The 20,219-nt window shown below is 40.6% G+C and overlaps 1 protein-coding gene and 1 long non-coding RNA gene across 17 annotated transcripts in view; one reads left to right on the top strand and one right to left on the bottom strand.

Annotated features, from left to right (window-relative positions):
• Positions 1-20,219, bottom strand: part of Macf1 (microtubule actin crosslinking factor 1) — a 333,972-nt gene that overhangs the window by 72,619 nt on the left and 241,134 nt on the right. For 14 of the 16 annotated variants that reach the window (XM_085686536.2, XM_085686537.2, XM_085686541.2 and 11 more), the window contains 8 exons: positions 19,756-19,912; positions 16,819-16,936; positions 13,310-13,372; positions 12,251-12,492; positions 11,133-11,262; positions 9,897-10,096; positions 8,951-9,446; positions 6,639-8,110 (listed from right to left, as the gene is read on the bottom strand). In XM_085686536.2, coding sequence (XP_085542662.2) covers positions 6,639-8,110; positions 8,951-9,446; positions 9,897-10,096; positions 11,133-11,262; positions 12,251-12,492; positions 13,310-13,372; positions 16,819-16,936; positions 19,756-19,912 — 2,878 coding nt within the window. The remainder of the gene's footprint in view (positions 1-6,638; positions 8,111-8,950; positions 9,447-9,896; positions 10,097-11,132; positions 11,263-12,250; positions 12,493-13,309; positions 13,373-16,818; positions 16,937-19,755; positions 19,913-20,219) is intronic. The other 2 variants (XM_085686545.2, XM_085686553.2) reach the window with 1 other exon arrangement.
• On the top strand, positions 1,269-13,753 carry LOC146895169 (uncharacterized). Its single transcript, XR_015000917.2, has 2 exons — positions 1,269-1,612; positions 7,155-13,753. It is a non-coding gene; the product is annotated as an uncharacterized LOC146895169 (long non-coding RNA).

Here is a 20,219-nt window from a genome sequence, read left to right as displayed (position 1 = left end):
AATAATTTATTAGAACTTAGTTTTTGAGATTATAATATAATCAGATCATTTTCTTCTTTCCCTTCCCTTCCCTCCCTCTAACCCATGTTAGCTTTGCTCTCTCAAATTCAAGGCCTCTTTTCCTTTAGTTGTTGTTATATGCATATGTATGTGGCTACACACACACACATTCCTTCCTAATATGAAAATACAACCTGCTCAGACTTTATAATGTTACTTGTATGTGTTTTCAGGGCTGACGACTTGCTGATTAGATCACCAATCAGGGAAGACAATTCCTCTGTCTCTGTTTCTCTCAGTTGCCAGTAGTCCTTTTGTCTGGCGGGTAATACTTTACAAAGAGAACTAGAAAAGGTTTGACATAACACAAAAGTTCCTTTGCCTCCTCCCCATTCAGTTGGTAGTGGAGGTGGAGAGGATTATTGCAGTGCATTGGAATTCTGGGGGGTGAGGGGTGGAGGGTGGTCACATAAGGTTATAAATACCAGCAGTCAAACTTTGGGTTGGTTCCAGAGAACAACTGACGTACTGTAATCTCCGTTAAAGGCACAGAACAAGGAAGTGCCCTGAAGTATTTCCACCAAGAAAACTCCAGTGCATCATCAGCTGAATACCTGAGCTAACAACTGCATATAAATCTCACACGCCAGGGCAAGTGTCTAGGAGAATTTCAACCAGACACAAATTATTATCACCAGAAAAACAAAGGCTTCAGAGCTGGTCTAAAGGCAGGCTGACCTAGAGGCAGTGTTGCTAACACACAGTCATAATCAGATTATCAGGAGGTTGCCTGCAATACAAATACTTAACTTAATCAGCTAGTACCCATCCCAACTGAGGCAATGTTCTCCCAGAGCAGACGTTCTAAAGAGGGCAGCTCTGCCTTCAGGGGGCCTTTGGGAATATCAGGTTCTTACAAGTGGGAAGCTACTATTGCTAGTACATACAGGTCAGAGATGCTACTCAACACTCTCCAATGAGCAAGACAGCTCCCCACAATAAAAAACAACTGAACTAAAAATGTTTACAGGCCGAAGGTGAGGAAGCCACTTTAGGGTATTTTCTTCCTTGGATCCCAGTTGCCACTCGAGTAGCACTACAGGGTGTTTGTTTGAAAAAGAAATAGAGAAAAACAAAACAAAACAAACAAACAAAAAAATCTCAAACAGTCCAAGGTTCAGTTAGCACTAGGGAAAGGAGGAGACTAGAGGGTGGAGTCTGCCTCCCGTTGGCTGCTTTAAAGGGGGTGTCTAACCCTGCAGCAACAGACAGGTTTTCCCTGCTTTGATTTTCCCTTCTCTCCCAAGGCAGGTAGATAATGCTGACCTCATTTGCTTTATCGCTAGTGACTCATTCTCAGGCAGGTGTACTAACTGGCAAACCTTGGGCCAACTGATAATACCTTTGTTCTGTGGAGAAAGGAACGAACAAGTATCTGCAAATTGGCAGTCTTTCAGTACCATGCTGGGCTCTATCGGCCAAGGGTTTTCATCTGTGCACATAAGAGGCTGGACAAGCTTGTTTACCACGAGGGGGAAAATCAAAGGACTGTGACTGAAGAGCTTCCGCTCTGGTTTGCTAGAAGGCTACCCGACTCTGTCAGACAGAAGCTGTAAGTATCATTGACCCTAAACTCTGTTCAGCTTGAGTTAGGGCAACGGTTCTAGCCTGTGGTCACATATCAGATATTTACATTACAGTTATGAAGTAGCAATGAAATAATTTTATGGTTGGTGGTCACCACAATATAAAGAACTATATTAAAAGGTCTCAGCATTAGGAAGGTTGAGAACCACTGGGGTAGAAGAGGACAGGGCTAGTAAACCTGCTGCAGAACCTACACCCTGCTAGCCAGCCTCAAAAACAAGGAAGTCTGGGGTTGGTGCTATAGTTCACAAGGTAGAATACTTGCCTAGCATGCACAGAGTCCTGCTCCATTCTTAGAGATCCATAAAACTTGGCATGGAAGCTTGTAATCCCAGCAGCTGAGGCAGAGACAGGGGGATCAGAAGTTTAAGGCTAGCCTAAGCTACAAGACACCCCATCTCAAAACCAAAACCAAAAGATTGACTGGATTGGATGCCTCAAATGTACCATTAGGTGACATTTATTACGCAATGTGGGAAACTTGGCAGACCCTAGGAGATTTTTAAGTCTATAGCTTATCCTAATCACAGGCACAAAACCCAAATGACTCCACATAGACACAGATGTTGTTCATTATGTGATGCCCAAACTATTATATCCTTTCTGCCTGGGCTTCAAGCATGACTCTTGTTGGGGAACAGGGGTGCAAAGGACAGGTGAAGTTAAGACTCAGAATGTCAATCTACAGACAGTTTCCAAATGAGGAAAGCTTCTTACTAACCACCAGACTGAATAGGTTTGTTTGTTTTGATTTGTTTTCTGCTCCCCTACCCTTCACAGGAAGGTCACACTAGGAGAATTCTCTGGCTCAAGTTTCAGTGTTATAAACAAAGGTCCCTCCTTTCTTATTAATCCCCTGTTAGACATACACAATTCCTTTTCCTCAATAATCAGAAACGGGATTTCCTGAAGAGGTTAGCTAACAGCTTTTCCTCACAGTTTTTTGAAAACATGCTTCAGTCATGGTTTCTGGAAAGGCCCCTTCCTGTCTATTTCCCACAGAAAGAGATGGGGCCATGGTGAATGTCTCAGTGCAGATGGTTGAGGAATTTACTTGCTTAGAATGAAAAAGGGTCTTCTGTTGGTGTCTGAATGATACACCCCGACCCAACCAGATTCTACAAGTCACCCACGGGCAACCAAAGGAGAATCTTCCCTAGGAATAATGGCTTTTATTTTTCCACATCATGAAAACTATTTCCCACAGACTAACTGCAACCTATGAGTTTATCAGCACTGCTGTGCCAAGGAAGCCTGAGGACCTCCATGGACTGGACTATCTGACTATCCCCAGGAGGAGTTGAGTTAGTCAAGTCAAAGCATGGCCTGTGTTTCTGCCTCACAGATTCTTATCTTCCCTCAGAGTGTGTGCTAAAGAAAATTTTAAGCTAAAATGACTTTTAATATGTATTTTCACTTGATTTTTCTTATTGAAAATAATTTGCATTTGAAAGTTGAGTCGATCTTTATGAATCTAGCCTGCTGCTGGGGCAAGGGCAGATTAATCAATTGTTGAACTACAACACATTAATCCAGAAGCTCAACACTTATCCCCATCGTGAAAATGATTCAGTCCTTAGAATAGGTCCAAAAAGACAATTATGCAACTTCTAGAGGGCTGGGCAACTGGCGGAGAGTTTCTCTCTCATTGTTTTCATTTCCCAAGAGCTCAGCCAAAAGAGTGCTCCTCCCTCCTTGACCAAAGTCCTCTGCTGGGAGGAGGCGAAAAAAAGGCTTCCCTATTAGGAAAGTTAGTGACTCGGACTTGACCACAAACCTAGGAGTGGTGGGGAGAGGGTACTGACCATTTTATAGTAAGTCCCTATGAACTTTAACAAAGCACTTTAGCACCCTCCTCCCTTCACTTTTAGGCTTGCCATGCCTGCATCCACCACTCCCTTCCCCCACCCCTGTAGATAAACACCCTGCCAGTAACCAGCTGACTGACTGATTCCAACCTTTATGATCATAATATTCAGAGGAAGGAAGCTTATTCTTAGAAAACAACGAAGCTAGCTGGCTCTAACAGCTAAGCAGCTACTGAACTCTGAGCGCCCTGAGGGAACTAACAGACTAGACATGAAAGCAGTAATGCCCAGCAATGCCCAGTGAATCTTCTAGCCTCATCAAATTCCAGAACATCTCTCAAAAACCCCTTTGGGGTCAAATGACACTTTCGCAGGGGTTGCATATCAGAGATCCTGCATTTCAGATATTTATATCATGGTTCATAAGAGCAGCAAAGTTACAGCTATGAAATAGTAACGAAGATAATTTTATGATTGGGGGTCACCACAAGATGAGGAACTACATCCAGTAAGAGGTTGTAGCATTAGGAAGGTTGAGAACTACTGAAGTAAACGAAGGAAAAAAAGTCTTATCAAATCAAACACAACTTATGTCTTCTAGGTGCTCCTTTTTAAATTTCTATCCAGCCAGGCGTGAGAGGCAGAGGCAGGCGGATTTCATTGAGTTTGAGGCCAGTCTAGTCTACAAGGCGAGTTCCAGGACTGCCAGTAACTGTTACACATATAGAAGCCCTGGCTCAGAAAAAAAGAGTTAGCATCTAATGCTTTTTGAAATATAGCCCAGACTGGCCTTGAACTCATGATCTCCCAACCACAGCCTCCCTTGTGCTGTAATTACAGTCATGTGCCACCATGCCTGACTAATACAACGTTCAGAGCTTGTTTACTTCATTTTCTAGCTCACTGAAGACCAGACTGCTACAGGCAGATCCAGCGACTGCTGTGGAAGCGACGGCAGCAGTACATGTGGGGTCCTTCAGGAGATGACTTCAGAACCCCATACTTATTCAGATTCACACATTCTCAATCCATGTTTAAAAGTGACAGAGTATTTGTATCTTCTCATCTACTTTAAATCATATCTAGGTTACTTATAATACCTAATGCAATATAGATCATGTTATGCTATATTTTTTAAAACTATGTTTTTTTTTATTGTTATATTGCTATTTCTTACACTTTGGGTTTCTTCCTAAAATATTTTCAATCTGTAGTTAGTTGAAACCAGCTATACAGAGAACAAAATATAATGCTTAACATCATGGTAGTCGGGAAAAAAATTCAAAAATTACCTCCTCACTATTTATCTATATAGACTATAGAAAATCCAAACAAGAACTCAATAGGCACTCAGACTATGGTGACTCGGGGACATTTACTACAAAGCAGCCCCAAGAATCCTTGAAAATATCACCATAAGAGAATAATATCTTCTAATGTCAACCTGTACTCTTTTTTTTAAAGATTTATTTATTTATTATGTATACAGTGTTCTGTCTGCATGTATGCCTGCAGGCCAGAAGAGGGTACCAGATCTCATTACAGATGGTTGTGAGCCACCATGTGGGTGCTTGGAATTGAGCTCAGGACCTCTGGAAGAGTAGCCAGTGCTCTTAACTGCTGGGCCATTTCTCCAGCCCTCAACCTGTACTCTTTATGGAAAATGTATGCCCAATACCCTGCTGAGAAAATGAGGCAAGCTGGGGTCACAGCTTAGCAGAATACTTGCCCAGCAAGTTGCAGGCCCAATACTTGCATACAAAAAATTTCAAATAATTTGTCCACAAACTAGGATCCGCTGAGATGATACTATTTTGTAGCCTATAGGGATTGATGTCAGTTTTCCCAATGCCAATGAAACAGAGGTATGTGCAATGGGTCTGAATTTTCTCTAACTACCAAACACTACTCAGCTCTGATGACCTTTTGTAGCTACAAATTACACTATCTCCAAATGTGGCTTCTGCCTATGTCACACTAGGATCTGGTCTATAATGTTATAACCTTCCAGGGTTAGTGTGCCTCTGTTTTGATGCCAGTAGCCCCTTCCTCCTCTGAGATAAGGTCTTGCTTTAAAGGCTGTCCTAGAACTTTCAATGTTGTCTCAGATGCCTAAGACCTGAGATTACAGGCGTGTGCTACCTACCATGTCCTCACTTTATATTCTGATGGCAGCAGTGTCATCTGTGGGAGTAACTAGCACTGGTGATAGAATGACGTGCTACCTATACTATTTCCAAATCTATTCCTTGTGCCATGAAGGGTATGCCAGCAGAACGAGAGACTTTTTTGGGTAACTGTAACTACAGGAATCTTGAACCAAGCACTTGACCAGCAAACCCACACTTTAGGGTTCAGTCACTTGATCACCTCCTGTTATTTTGATTTTTTTTTTAATTTATTATGTACACAGTGTTCTGTCTGTCTGTGTATGCTTGCTGACCAGAAGGGGGCACCAGATTTCATTACAGATGGCTGTGAGCCACCATATGGTTGCTGGGAATTGAACTCAGGACCTCTGGAAGAACAGTCAGTGCTCTTAACCTCTGAGCCATCTCTCCAGCCCCTGTTATTTTGATTTAGACTCAAAATTTTAGTACCAGAAAGACTGACTATGGTAAAGGACTAAACACTTTGCAATTAAGGCAGAACTTCTCCAACTCTCCTACAGGTAAGGAACTTGTACTTGAAGAGTGTCAGGAGGATTCATGGGCTGCTTGTTGCAAGTCAGAGATTTCTTTGACTCAATGTTTCATTTAATAATTCATGAAAACCTTACACTGTTTCATATCAATAAAGTCTCCCTGAAAGATGTGCAAAATTAACACTTCAGGAAATGGCTAACAATAGCTCAGTTTGAAAAACAGGACTATGAATTCAATTTCAATGCAGTAACCAAATTTGTTAATTTGAAAGTCCAATAAATCATGAGGAGATTCTTAGGCTAAGAGACAAGGCTTAAACACTTTCTTCCATATCCTTAACTGACTATAAAAATGGAAAGAAACTACAACAGAAAAATGTTTAAAGACTTTTTTTTAGACTTCCACACAAGTGTTTTTAGTGGTAATAAAAGTGAGAACAAGGAAATCAGGACCCAAGAGAAAAATGCAATCTCAACTGTCATCTAAATTTTAAGCATCAGTGAGAAAAAGGAGGAAAAAAAAGGAGAGCAAGACTTACCTTAAAATCTGCCAGCTGCTGGTTGATGGCATCCACTTCAGTGCCCACAACCCACTGGAGTGCTTCAGCCTCCTCTGCAGCTGCCGTGGCATCATTGAGTGCTTTCAGTTTCCTATAGAAGTCCTCCACTCGGCCCAGGGTGAGCTCTAGCTGCTCCTGGCGAGCTTTCCCTCTCTCTGTCAGTTTACCACACTGTTTATTAAGGGCTTCTAGCTCCCTCTTGAGACCTAGTAAGTCCAAAGTCCCCTCTTCCTCCAACATTTTTCGACACTCTGCTTCAGAGTCCTCTATGTCGACCCTGAGGGCTTGGATTTTGTTAAGGAATAGCCGTACATCCTCAATTTGTGACTGGAGGCTATCCGTGTCTCTACCAATGGCTCCCATGCCATCTAGCTCATCATCCAGGTCAGCCAACTGAGAAAACATTTCTCGAACTCGACAGTGAAACTGCCCAATCCCCTCTAGCTTGGTTTCCATTGTCAGGCAACCACTGTTCACTCGCTGTTTCACTTCCAGGAACTCTTGCTGGGCGACCTCAGCTTGGTGCACAAGTGGGGAGGCATCAGATCCAGCTGGGGCGTCTTCCACCAGCCCCTGAGTGAAGTCCCTCAGGTAGTCTACCTGAGGCTCCAGGGCCTGCAGAACTTCTTGCTGAGCTCTTAGCTTCTCAAGATTCTTATTGCTACAGGCTTGAGAGCCCAGCGCATCGAAGATTTCAAGCTGGTGTTTGGCTCCTTCAACCTTCTTTTCAATATTCTTAAAGCTTTCCTGGAATTCCTTGAGCCTCTGAGTCATTTCTTCTAGAGAGCCCGTTTTGGCCTGTAGCTCCTCTGTAATGGCATCCATGCTCTGGTTGAGTCCAGCCTTCTCATCCCGGATCTCATCTTCATCTATTTCTGAAGAATTGATCAGAATGTCCGCAGCACTATTCAGTACTTCCAGCAGGGAACGGCGCTTCTCTGCCTCACTCAGCATTGCCTTTGACCTCAAGAGGCTGGCCTCCAACTGCACTGGATCCAAAGTAACCTGCAACTCAAACATCTTGGCCTTGCAATCTTCTATCCAGGGCACAAGGTCTTCCACATGCCATTGATATTTCTGAGCTTTCTGCATACAGTCCTTGAGCCTAGACTGTCGGTCTGCAGTTTTTTTACTAAGGTCTTCCCAGTGGCTTTTGAGTTCAACCAACTGATTTTGCAAAGTCTTTTTTTCTTCTCCAGGAGGCACAGAAAGCAGTAAAGATTCCCCCTCGGCCACAATCACCTCATAGGAACCACTGTGTTGATTAAGGTTCTTCTGAAACTCTTCATTCTCTTGTAGCTGAGACTGGAGTCGCTCCAATTTTGCAGAAATTGGGAAGATTTTTGCTTGCTGGCTTTGTTTTTCATCCAACCAGGTTCTCAGCTCATCAAACATTTGTTGGAATTGCTGGGTGCTGGCGAGAGCTGCCTGGAGTCTGTTCATGCGATCAGCTGACATAAGAAAATGAAATTAAAATCAATCAAGCCTGAACATGGGATATAAAATGTTTGCTAACAGGGTACGGTTTAATCTTAAGAACAGAAAATAAATATTGAGAATCTACTATCAAAATATGTATAAAGCCAGGTTCCTATATACATATTCAATCCTCTTATTAATCATGTAACATGACCTGACATGTCTAAGTCATAACATTTCCAGAACAGGAACAAGTCAATAACAAAGTTTTTCTTCAAAAAAAAAAAAAAAAGTCCAAAATAGGGTAGAGAGATGACTCAGCAGTTAGGAGTACTGACTGCTCTTATAAAGGACTGACCCATGTTTGGTTCCCAATACCAACAAGGCAGTTCGCATATCCTTGTAACTCTAGTTCCAGGGGATTAGACACCCCTTCTTGGTCTCTACAGATACTACATGTAAGCAATGATAAAATTAAAAATGAAAAACTTAAAAATTGCAAAATACATTATTAACTTTGCATAATGGGGTCAAGGCTATGCATGCCCATCAACAACAAACAGAAAACAAGTGCTTCAGCTAAAGTGTGTATAGAACTCCACCCATTAGTGCATGCTTGGACACGAGCGCCTGCAGGCTAGCTGATGTAATGTTAGAGATTCTATCTCCAGGACTGTGTTCAGTTATGTGGAGTTCCATATATGCCAGTGCTCAATATATGCCAGTGCTCAATGGCTAATAACCACAACAGCTCTCATGATTACTGAAAGCAAGGCTAGGATGACATTATGCCAACCCTAAAAAGTGACTTAGGGTCACCCTGAAGTCTTGGCCTGCTGTGCTATTCTTCTGCTATTCTCACTTCAGCTCACCTGCAAGCTCTTCTAAGCCTTGGAGTGGCAGGGCAACTGTCTCCAAACGTTTCTTCAGCTCATCCTTGAGGTACTGCTCACCAATGAGCAGCGAGAGTTCATCACACAGTGTCTGAGCCTCCTTAATCTCATTGTCTAATTGTCCCAAGTCGGACCGAATCTCACTGGTCTCCTCTAGTTGCTGCTTTACAGCATCAGGTTGGGTGCTGATGGCTGACTGGCCACTCAGTCGCTGTCCAACTGCTTTCACCTTTTCTGATAAGTCCTGGAGCAACTCTTGGTACTGGGTACTTTTAACAATAGCTTGATCAATTTGGCTGGAACGGGAGTTAAGCTTGTCAGTGAGCTCAACCCACTTCTGATTGATGCTTTGGAGCTCTCTCTGCACGTGGCTGGTGGATGGAGAGAGATCCCCAGGCCCTGTTAGGAGGCCCTGAGCTGCCTCGTTCAGCTGCTCATGCTGCTGCCTTCGAGCTTCAAATTCCTTCAGCATAAACTGAAAGAGAAATGACACAGAGATGTTTAGACAGAGAAAACAGATCTAAAGGCAGTGTCAAAACAAAAACTGAGTTTGAATTGTGCCAGTCCATTTTGAAAATAAGCCATAAAACTCCAGGGACCAGACTACTAAGATGATGCAGCATTATCTTAAGAATTGCTTAATATGCTGGGCTATGGTGGTGTACTCCTTTAATCCCAGCACTTGAGAAGCAGAGGCAGGGGGATCTCTGTGAGTTCAAAACCAGCCTGGTCTACAAAGTGAGTTCCAGGATAGCCAAGGTAACATAGAGAAATCCTGTGTCAAAAAAACAAAACAAAACACAAACAAATCTGAGGAAAGAGAACCTTGTCTGGGGTAATGGAATCCACTCACCAGAAAAAGCACTCAAATCCAGATTCCATGATACCCATTTCTTTGCTCTAAGCGTTAAACTACATGGCTCACCTGGACCTGCTGTCTCTGTGCATTCAACATGTTGGGGTCAATAGACAGGGGTCCCAGAACTCCCATCATCAGTTCCTTCTCCATCAGCCAAGGGCGGAGCTGGGATTCTGCAGTTTGGAAGCAGGCCAGATGGCTTGCAGATTCCTCTAGCTGCTTTTGGCGAGCCACAGTAACCTCGGTGGCCTTTTCCCATCGGGAATCTGTTGAGAGGAAATGAGAGAATGCCGTTGGCCTGGTCTCTAAGCTGTACTCCTAATATACAAGAGGAAATGACATGAGCCATTATTCGACATTTTTAAAAATTAAAAATAACCTTAAAAATATTTAAGAACTAAAGTAATACAAATAGTTCTGTATTCATTGGGCTGTTAGTAATAAGAAACTACACTGATGAAAGTGAATGGAAGCACCCTGTCCCCCACAGGCTATAAGATGAATTACATAAATTATCTTGTGTTATTTATTTATTAGATAAACAATTATATACATAAAATATATATTCTTTTCATGAAAAGAAATCTTTGTAACAAATATCCACCTAAATTATGTGTAGTCAAATACTATGAACACACAATTTACTTATCTCTTTATTAGATTATTTCCCATTTCTCTTTTAATTTAATTTAATTTAAATTATGTATGTCAGTGTGAGGGTTTGTGCACATGAGTGCAGTACTCTTCAGAGGCCAGAGGTGACGGAGCGTGAGGTACAGAAGTCTGTGAGCTGCCTAGCATGGGTGTTGTAAACTGAACTCTGGTCCACTAAAAGAGCAGAATGTGCCTGTAACCACTGAGCCAGCTCTTGAACCCCAGGTTTGTTTTGTTTTTTTCTTTTTTGATACAAGGTCTTCCAATGTGGCCCTGACTGGACGAGAATTTGCTCTACGGTCCAGGCTGGTTCAGATTTACAGGGAACCACCTGTTTCTACCACCAGGTGCTGGAATAAAGGTGTGGGCCACCACTTCCCACTTTCATTTTTATCCTCAATATTCTCTTAAACTTCTGATCAGAGTAGACTACCAGCTTGACTTGTCCTAGAAAACCAGATTTCTGTTGACTTAATTTCTAGAATTTTCCCGATCCAGGCAGTTTTCTGGTCCTAGAGAAACAGAGACAGGCCTCTGCTTGCTCTCAGAAGTTAACTGAAACGAACCCCAGCTTTACAGGGACTGACGTTTTCAATTTGCTTTGGAGACAAGATATTTTAAGTATAAAACATTCCTGTGATGACTTACTGAGCTCTTCTTGCATTTTTTTCCAATTTTCTGCTTCTTTTGAGTTGGGATATGTCCTCAGTAATCCAGCCAGAGCTTCCTTTACTTTCTGGATCTTAGGGGAATTCTGTTCCAATTCAGTCAGGAAAGCCTAGGAGGAAGTATATCATACATGCCTTGAGATTCTGGGGGCAGAAACCCGGCTTTGTGTGTGGTAGAAATGACTGGGAGACTGAGTGGATGGGAAGTCTCACTTGTTCTGGCCCTGTGTGTGGCTTGTTTCATGAACTTAGCTTCAGTATTGACTCTACAATGAAAGTGACAAGATCTGAGTTCATTTAAGCACAACATGTCAATAAAACTCAACTAAGTAAGGACCATCACTTCTTATTAATTGGAAGTGCCAAGGTAAGATTAAGATAATGGCAATATCTTGGTAGTTGGAGAGCTGACATACCATAATCAATTGGGATATTTAAAATTTTGGAGAAAATTTTCGTAAGAAAAATTTTATGTTCTTATATTTTCTGATAATCTCTTTAGTCCACATTTCAAATTTTTTAAAACACTAAAATTATTATGTAAGCAAGTATTTGTCTGCTGTATTTATGTATGCCTGTTGCCAGAGAAAGCCAGAAGAGGAAGCTGGATCCCATACAACCAGCTGTTGTAGACAGCTGAGTTGTGAGTAGATGGTTGTGAGACACTATGTAAGTGCTGGTATCTGAACCTGGGACTTCTGCTAAGCCATCTCTCTTTACATTTCAATCTTAAGAATAAATAAATAGGCAAAATTTTTTAGGTTCTCCTTATAATTGTAAAGATGCATAAATGAGAAAAGCTTGGCTATCTGGTAGCATTACATGGTAAACAAGACTCGATTCTCCATGAGCTAATAATGTGAAGGGCGGGGGGGATCATTCCTCTTTCTGCAAACATGTCTTTTTTTCCCCCGTTTTGAATCTGAATTATAACAACAGTTAACAAAAATTCTCAAGAAGACTTGAGTGAGGTATGTTAAAAAATGAGGGCCAACATACCACCAATTACAGTCAGGAACTGTCCCCATTTAGGCTCAGTCCTAAGACTGGACAGGAGCACCCGTACTGCTGGAATGCAGTTCACGGTAAACACAGTACCTTGTTAGATTCTGCTTGGGCTTTTACTGTTTCTGTCTTGGTTGGAGACAAAGAGGCATCCATGGCTTTCAAATTTTCCTCTTTTGATTCTAACCACTGTAATACAGAGCTTGCTTCTTTCTGAACCTCGTCCATTCTGCTGAGGACAGCCTGAAGGCTTTCCTGGCGTTCTCGAAGGATTTCTCCCAGTTTCTCATACTTGGAATTTACATCAGACATGTCACACTGGATTTCTGTAAGATCTAGTATCAGAGAAAAAACAATGAGATTGGTAATACTGCTCTCCCCTTCATTTCTCATTCCTAAATGATTTGTCAGTATAAGCACCTCTTCTAATTCTTCTAGTCAACTAGTAATTGTCTTCCTCCAAATCACATCAAAGCTCCTGTTTAAATACACAAAGTAAAAGAACCCCTATTAATCTGCTTTCTGGCTTTGACATTTTACACAAAGATATATGCCATAAAATGATGAATAAATATAGGAAGGACAGAGTGAGGAAATGAAATAAGATGTCACTAAAGCATACTTCTGGGATTAATCAACCTGAAACATTCTTCTCCCTCTTCTTCTAGCTGCTGAGAAATAGTTTGACACTATTTCAGCAGGAGACTGAGGGTGGACTAGCTTTGTTCCATTTTGAGACAGTCTGATATAACCAAGGCTAGTGAAAGCCTGAACTCCTAATTGTCTTGCCTCTACCTTCAAGAGCTGGGTTTATAGACCAATACCACTGTATCTGGCTTAAGAATACTTCTTTATAACTCATAGATCCATATACACTTTATAGAAGGTCTTTCCTTGCTGACTGGATCTGGTGACCTAGTATCTTTGCTCAGAACTTTAGTTCCAGGATGCCAACCTGTTTAGCCTATAGCCAGCTAACAGGGAGGCACCACAGTTGATCCTCTCCAGATTTTCACCATCCTCATGCCATCATTTTCACCATCATTCATGCCCCTCCTGGCAGCTGTTAATTTACACATACTGGAACACATACATAGCAGACATGAACACTAACACATCCAACAAGGAGGCACTGTTGAAATGAGTTCTCACCTTTGCAGGTGTGGTATCCGTTTACACTGCCTACAGAGCTTCCTACAGAGGGTGGTATGGAACCTGAGCAGAAGGACAGGGAGACAAACAGGGCAAGACCAACGTGTTAGGAATACATATAGGCACAGCATTTCTTTTTTTTCTGGCTTGCATTTTTGAGCTTGGGTTATCAGAAAGCTAACACAACACAAGACAACAGCTCATGGAGACAGGTCACTTTAGCTGTCAGGCAACAAAGTGTCACTTGTGATATTTCAGTTCCTCTGCAGTATGATTTGTAGTTCTTTCTATAGAAATAACAATTCATCTTAAATCTTCACCTTGGATCTCTGGAAACCTTTCTTGATTTTGGAAAACAAGTATTGCTAAAACAACTAAGTCTTCAGAATGGTATCTGCACATTTGGAATAAGGATTTATAATAAAGTTAAAACATTACCTTTAATATCAGAGTCTGTCATTGTAAAAAAAAGTGAGCACAGAGCACAATTAAGAACATAAAAAGTAGAGTTACTAAAATGCCCTCCTTATGTTGTTTCTCTAGGAAATTGTTTATCTTTTTCTTCACGGCATCTTTTGGCTCTACTTCCTCTATTAGAAAACTGATTAAAACATTGAGAAATATGGCCCATAAGCATTCTAAAAATTCTCCTTTGGGCATCTGGTCCTGTTTCTAATTGCCACAGTTTCACCTATATTCTTCTTAAATTTCTTCCTTTTACTTTGGAGACCTTTCTAAGTATATATCAGTTTATGGAATTATTAAGATTATAGAGAAATCAAGAGAAATATTCATGACATAATGCTGAATTGAAAGGACAGAATCAGACTGTGATTATAACTTAGAGGTAAAGCACTTGCTTGGCACACACCAAACCCTAGTTTTTATCTCCAGTACTAAAAAAAAGAGGGTGGGGCAAAAAGAGGGCAGGGAAACACTTCTCTATGTACTTTTTACATGGTGCTAAGTGTTATCTAAGATTAAACTGAAAAGTAGTTGTTAGATTGGTAGGTAGGTTTCTTAACTATTAATATTCATGTATTTTCAATTAAAAATGGAACAAACAGAAAACCATTTTCCATTGCAATAATGTAATCATGGAAAACAAACTAGACTAGTCATGAGGAGAGAGTCCTGGTCAAGACTATCACTAACTCATATGTGAGTCTTAATCTGTGGGCAGCTTTAGTTTCTTCTGCTATGACAATCAACACATACTGCTTTTGTGAAGAACGGACAGCTCTTGCTATTTCAGTAACAGGTGTGTGTGTGTATATTTTTAAAAGTATTTTTTCAGTGTCATTGATTGTAAAAGCCTTTTGTTAGTATTTTATAATATTGAAACCTGTATATGAAAACTGCTGCATAGTACTATACAAAGGAAAACAGCAATAGCACATGGAGAACATGACAAAACCAGTTATATATAAAAAAGATCAAGCAAATGCTCATTAGGACAGAACTGTATAATCACAGAATTCTCAACATTCAGGGTCATAAAGATGTCAACTTTGAGGTAGCTTTTGTCATTAATGTTAGTTTTAGGTGTCTTCTGTGTTTAAAAAAAAATTGAATCCCTTATTAGATTTTTTAGTGGCTTACCTTGGAAACAATAATTCCCTGCCCCCTACATCATTTTCAGTATAATTTAATAGTATTCTAACAGTGAACTGTTAAAAACATACGTCAACATTTGCAACTACTTGATTGTATGAACCACATTTTATGGATAAGATACCAAATACAATACCACACAATGAAGCAGTCATCCAATAATACTACTTCAAATTTTTTATATATTCATTAAGGCCGATTCAATAGTCTCACTAACATTTAGAACCTAACACACATGAAGCCTTGGGTTCAATCCCCAGCATCACTTTAGAACCCCCAAACAGTCATTAGATCAAATAAACAAAATTCCTAACGAAGGTACTTTATTTTTGAGACAGGGTTTCTCTGTAGTTTTTGGTGCCTGTCCTGGAACTAGCTCTTGTAGACCAGGCTGGCCTCGAACTCACAGAGATCCGCCTGCCTCTGCCTCCCGAGTGCTGGGATTAAAGGCGTGCGTCACCATCGCCCGGCGAAGGTACTTTAAAAAGCATGAAAAACAACCAATTTAAACCAGGAGCCATCAAATCATCAAATCATAGCCCAGTGGACAATTATAGCCCTTTTTCTGTTTTTAAAAATAAAAACATTATTTGGAACATTGCTACACCATCATTTAAATTTTGTCCATGGCTGCTTTTATGCCATAGCAATAGAGGTATATAAGAATATGGTCTGTAAAGCTTTTTACTATCTGGATATTTACAGAAACAAGTCACTGACTTCTAATCTAGCCACATGCTGATAATTCACCAAAAAAGAGGTTCATACATTAGAGCACTACTTCTTTTTAGTTGTTGCTGTTGTTTCTGAGAAAAGTTTATATACAGCCTTATCTCCTAGATGACTGAGAGTAACCCTTAACTATGGAATTCACTTCCCTCTAGCTGCTAAGTTCTGGTATTACAGGCATGTACCACTAAAACCGGCTTTGGAGTAAAAACCGGCTTCTTAAAACTGTGGGAATCCAGACCCACGCAGTTGGGTATGTCTTACTATCTTCTGAATACCTTCTTCATAATTCTTGAGTTCAAGCCTACATTAAAATATCTTTCTTAAAGTCCAACTCTATTTCACTGAAATAATAACAAAGAGCAAATATATATGAAGTCCTATATTAGACTATACACATAATCTGTTCTCTGAAATGTTACGTCTGGAGTGTTCAAAGAAATAGTTAATTTTAAAGTATTAATAGCCAGGTGTGACGGCTCTAACCTTTAATTCCAACATCTGAGAGTCAGAGGCAGACAAATCTCTGTGATTTCAAAGCCATCTTGGTCCACACAGTGAGTTCCAGGCTAGCCAGAAGTACACAGTGAGACCTTGTCTTAAAAAGAAAAATAAACTACTACACGCTGGGTGGTGGTGGTAGGACACCTTTAACCCCAAAGTGAGCTGAGGACAGCCAGGGCTGTTACACAGAGAAACTCCATCTTGAAACACCAAAAAAACCCGAAAAAAAAAAAAAATACCCCTACATGGGCCCGACAGTGGCGCCTGTCTCTGCCTCCCAGCACTTATGAGAGTTCAAGGCCAGTCTGGTTTACAAAGCAAGTTCCAGGACAGTCTGTACAGGACTGAGAAACCATCTATAAAAACAAAACAAAAAAACCTTTACTGCTCAAAACAGGAAAAGCCCCCAAGATGAAAAATAACTCTATATTCTTTGACAGCTCAAGTGGGCCCACAGGCTCAGATATACGAACTTTGTAAAATGGAGCAGCATTGTTTAGCAGGGCAAGAAGCAGGTAAAAATAAGAGAACATGGTCTTGTGGGTCTTCTTTCTTCCCATATTCAACTTTGATTTTTAGTTTAGTTAAACAAAAAGGCGTCTCCAGGGGCTACAAGCTGAGTAGTGCATGTAGTCATCCCATTTTGAAGAACCTGTACTCACCTGTCTTAGCTTGGGAATCAGGTGCTGTGATCTCCATGATGAGATTTTCTAAGGAACTCCCCTTACAACTGATTTCTTCCACCAGAATCCCCTTACTTGCCCAGTCATCTAGAAGACCCTGTTAAAGAACCAAATTGGTAAATGTAACATCTGGCCTTTTCCTTCCTCATCAGTAGGGAGAGCTGTTACAGACATAGTCCCTACCATTTTATTTTATGTGTAAGAGTGTTTTGCCTGCATATATGTGTGTGTATGTGTATATATATCTATAGATACACATATGCCCATGCGCATGTGCACACACAAACACATACACATTCCATGTGCATCCCTGAAGAAGGAATTAGATTCCCTAGGACTGGAGTTACAGAGGGTTGTGAAACACCATGTGGGTGCTGGAAACCAAACCTGGGTCCTCTCAAGAGCAACAAGAACTCTTAACTGCTGAGCCATCTCTCCAGTAACTCCCTTACCACTCTGACAAGAAACTATGCTTATGCTGGGTGTAGTGGCACACACCTTTGATCCTAGTACTTTGGAGGCAGAAGCAGGAGGGTCTCTGTGAATGCAAGGCCAAACTGGTCTACAAAGGAAGGGGACTGGAGAGATGTTTCAGAGGTTAAGACCACTGGCTGCTGCTCCAGAGATCCTGAGTTCAATTCTCAGCATCAACATTGTGGTTCACAACCATCTGTAATAAGATCTGGTGCCCTGTTCTGGCCTTCAGGAATACATGCAGGCAGAACACTGTATACATAACTAATAAATAAAAACAAAACAAAAACAAACAAACAAAAAGAACAAAGGAAGGAACGAATGAATGAAACAAACAAATGAACAAAAAACCCTAAGCTTATGTACTCAGCCATTACAAGATACTGGCTTAGTCAGTCAAGAAATGCAAAAATGATACTCTAAAATTTTCAAAAATTTCTGTTTTATTTGGTCATATGTCAAATATTTATTGACTAGGCAGCACACCAACACTGAGGACACAAAATAAAATCAAGAGGATTATGACATAGTTCCCTTTTGACTTATTTAATTTTATATTTTAGGATTTTTTTTCTTTTTCTGTTTCTTCTTTTTTTTTTGTGATGAGGGTCTTACATATTCCAGTCTGCCCTCATTAATTTTTTTAAATTGTTGTTAGTTTTTTGGAATAGGGTTTTTCTGTGTAGTCCTACCTGCCTTGTAGAGCAGGCTGACCTAAAATTTACAGAGATCCACCTGTCTTCCAAGTACTGGGATTAAAGGCGTGTGCCACCAATGCCCGGCTTGGCTTTTCTTTTTTAAAATAACAACAAAAATGGTCTTATTATGTAATGCTGGTTGTGTAGTACTCCCAGTATAGACCAGGCTGACCTCAAACTCACAGAGACTCACCTGCCTGTCTCACAACAGACATGAAAGGTTATGTACCATCTCGCCTGGACTTGTTTTTGGTTTTTAAGAAAGTGTCTTACTATGTAGCCCAGGCTGACCTCTTTAAGTTTCTGCCTTAGCCTGAGTACTGGAACTCCATATCTGATTTTATGACATAGTTCTGAGTTCGGATTATAATGCAATAAATGCTATTATAGAAATATGTATAGTTAATGAACTCTGAGGCCATAAGAGGATACCCAGGGGAGGGAAGCATTGAGTGATGATATCAATTTGTAAACGTAAAAAAGAAGAGACTGGCAGGCAGTCACTGCTTGTCAAACTAATCACTCTTAATTGTAGGGTTTCATACTTAATATGATGTGCAGACATGGAGAATACTTAAGAATTTTCAGGGAAGCTGAGCAGTGGTGGTGCACACCTTTAATCCCAGCTAGTTCCAGGACAGGCTCCAAAGCTACAGAGAAACCCTGTCTCGAAAAACAAACAAACAAACAAACAAAAAAAGTGATATTTGTTGAACACCATGTTGGATCTGAGTACTTAGTATGTGGAATTATTAGGTTGTATTAGGATTAAAATTTTTCTTGAAACACTAAGGGCCCTATGAACTAATAAAGTTGAGGAACCTCTTCTTCTCCTCTTGGTCATTATTATTATTATTATTTTGGTTTTTCAAAGCTTTTCTCTATGTAACAGCCCTAGCTGTCCTGGAACTAGTTCTTGTAGACCAGGCTGGCCTTGAACTCACAGAGATCCGCCTGCCTCTGCCTCCCAAGTGCTGGGATTAAAGACGTGTGCCACTACTGCCAGGCTCCTTTGGTTATTCTAACAGCAAATTCTCTTAGCTTCCATTCTATGAAAATAACCAGATTTTTCTCTTTCATCTGCTCTTGATTCAGCTTGCTTTGCTGAGAGAAATGACAAACACATGACAGTTATTTGGTCAGATCCTGTGTGAGTATGAGTCAATGTGAAGGACTAGTTCCAGCCATGAAAGGTCTTCCAAGGCTGTGTTTTTCACTTCTGATGAGCTAGAGAAGTTCTAGCTCTTTTCACCAAGGCTGCTGACCCAGTGTCTGGTCAGTTGCTCATATGGAGCTCTCTAAATCTCAAGCATGACTAATGATAATTCTCAACCACAAGATAAAAATGTAAGCTTCTCAAGAAATGGAATTTTGCCAATCTTTTCTATAAAGTATTTTAAATTTCTTATTATGTCATGAGAGGCACCTAAGAAATAGCCTGTGGTAGATTAGGGAAACCATGTTTCAAGTAACAGACTGACAGGAATTTCTCCAGCTTCTACTTCCGAATTTTGAAATTAAAACCATGTGTCACCATGATTGACTTTGTTTTTGGTTTTGAAATAGGAAACTTTGCTGTGCTCAGTTCTAGGTAGGCATATGGAACCACATGAAGAAGGGAATTCTGGTGTGGACAGATAAATTGGATTTTTCATGCTACCTCCCTACTGTATCTGGAGTTCAGTTTGTATACACTTTCAAACTACTCTCTAGCCAGACTCCTGGAGACCTTTTGTTTACCTACATTCAAGTGTTCAATCTGCTTTTCCAATTCCTTAGTACTCATGAAAGTATCTACAGGTGGAACATTTCCTTCAGTTTCTTTCAGCCATTTCTGGAAGGTTCTAATCAGCTTCCGGAATTCATCCAACTGCTCCTGGCAAGTTGATGCATCTTTCTCTCTGTGAACAAAAATGTTTTGTTACTCATTAGATTAAGATTTATAAAATGGACTTGAACTAAAATTAGGCTCATCCTGGGACTCTAGGCACCAATTTCCTAACAGGGTCCTTCCTTTCCACAGTAAGGTTGGCTGTATACACAATGTAGAAAAGCATCAAACTCAAGACTCTATTGCCCTTCTTTGGACATTTTTAGGGAAAGAAGTCTTTAATCTTACTCTAGGCTAAAGTGAAAGTGAGAAAGCTAAAGGGAGCCTGCTATTTAGGCTGTGATACAATGGAAAGAATGTTGCCTTTGGAGCTCCAG

This window comes from Myodes glareolus, chromosome 3 (assembly GCF_982192425.1).
Source record: "Myodes glareolus chromosome 3, mMyoGla1.1, whole genome shotgun sequence".
NCBI classification, from domain to species: domain Eukaryota; kingdom Metazoa; phylum Chordata; class Mammalia; order Rodentia; family Cricetidae; genus Myodes; species Myodes glareolus.
The sequence above is the reverse complement of the archived record's forward strand: the minus strand, read 5'-3'. Positions and strand labels throughout refer to the sequence as shown.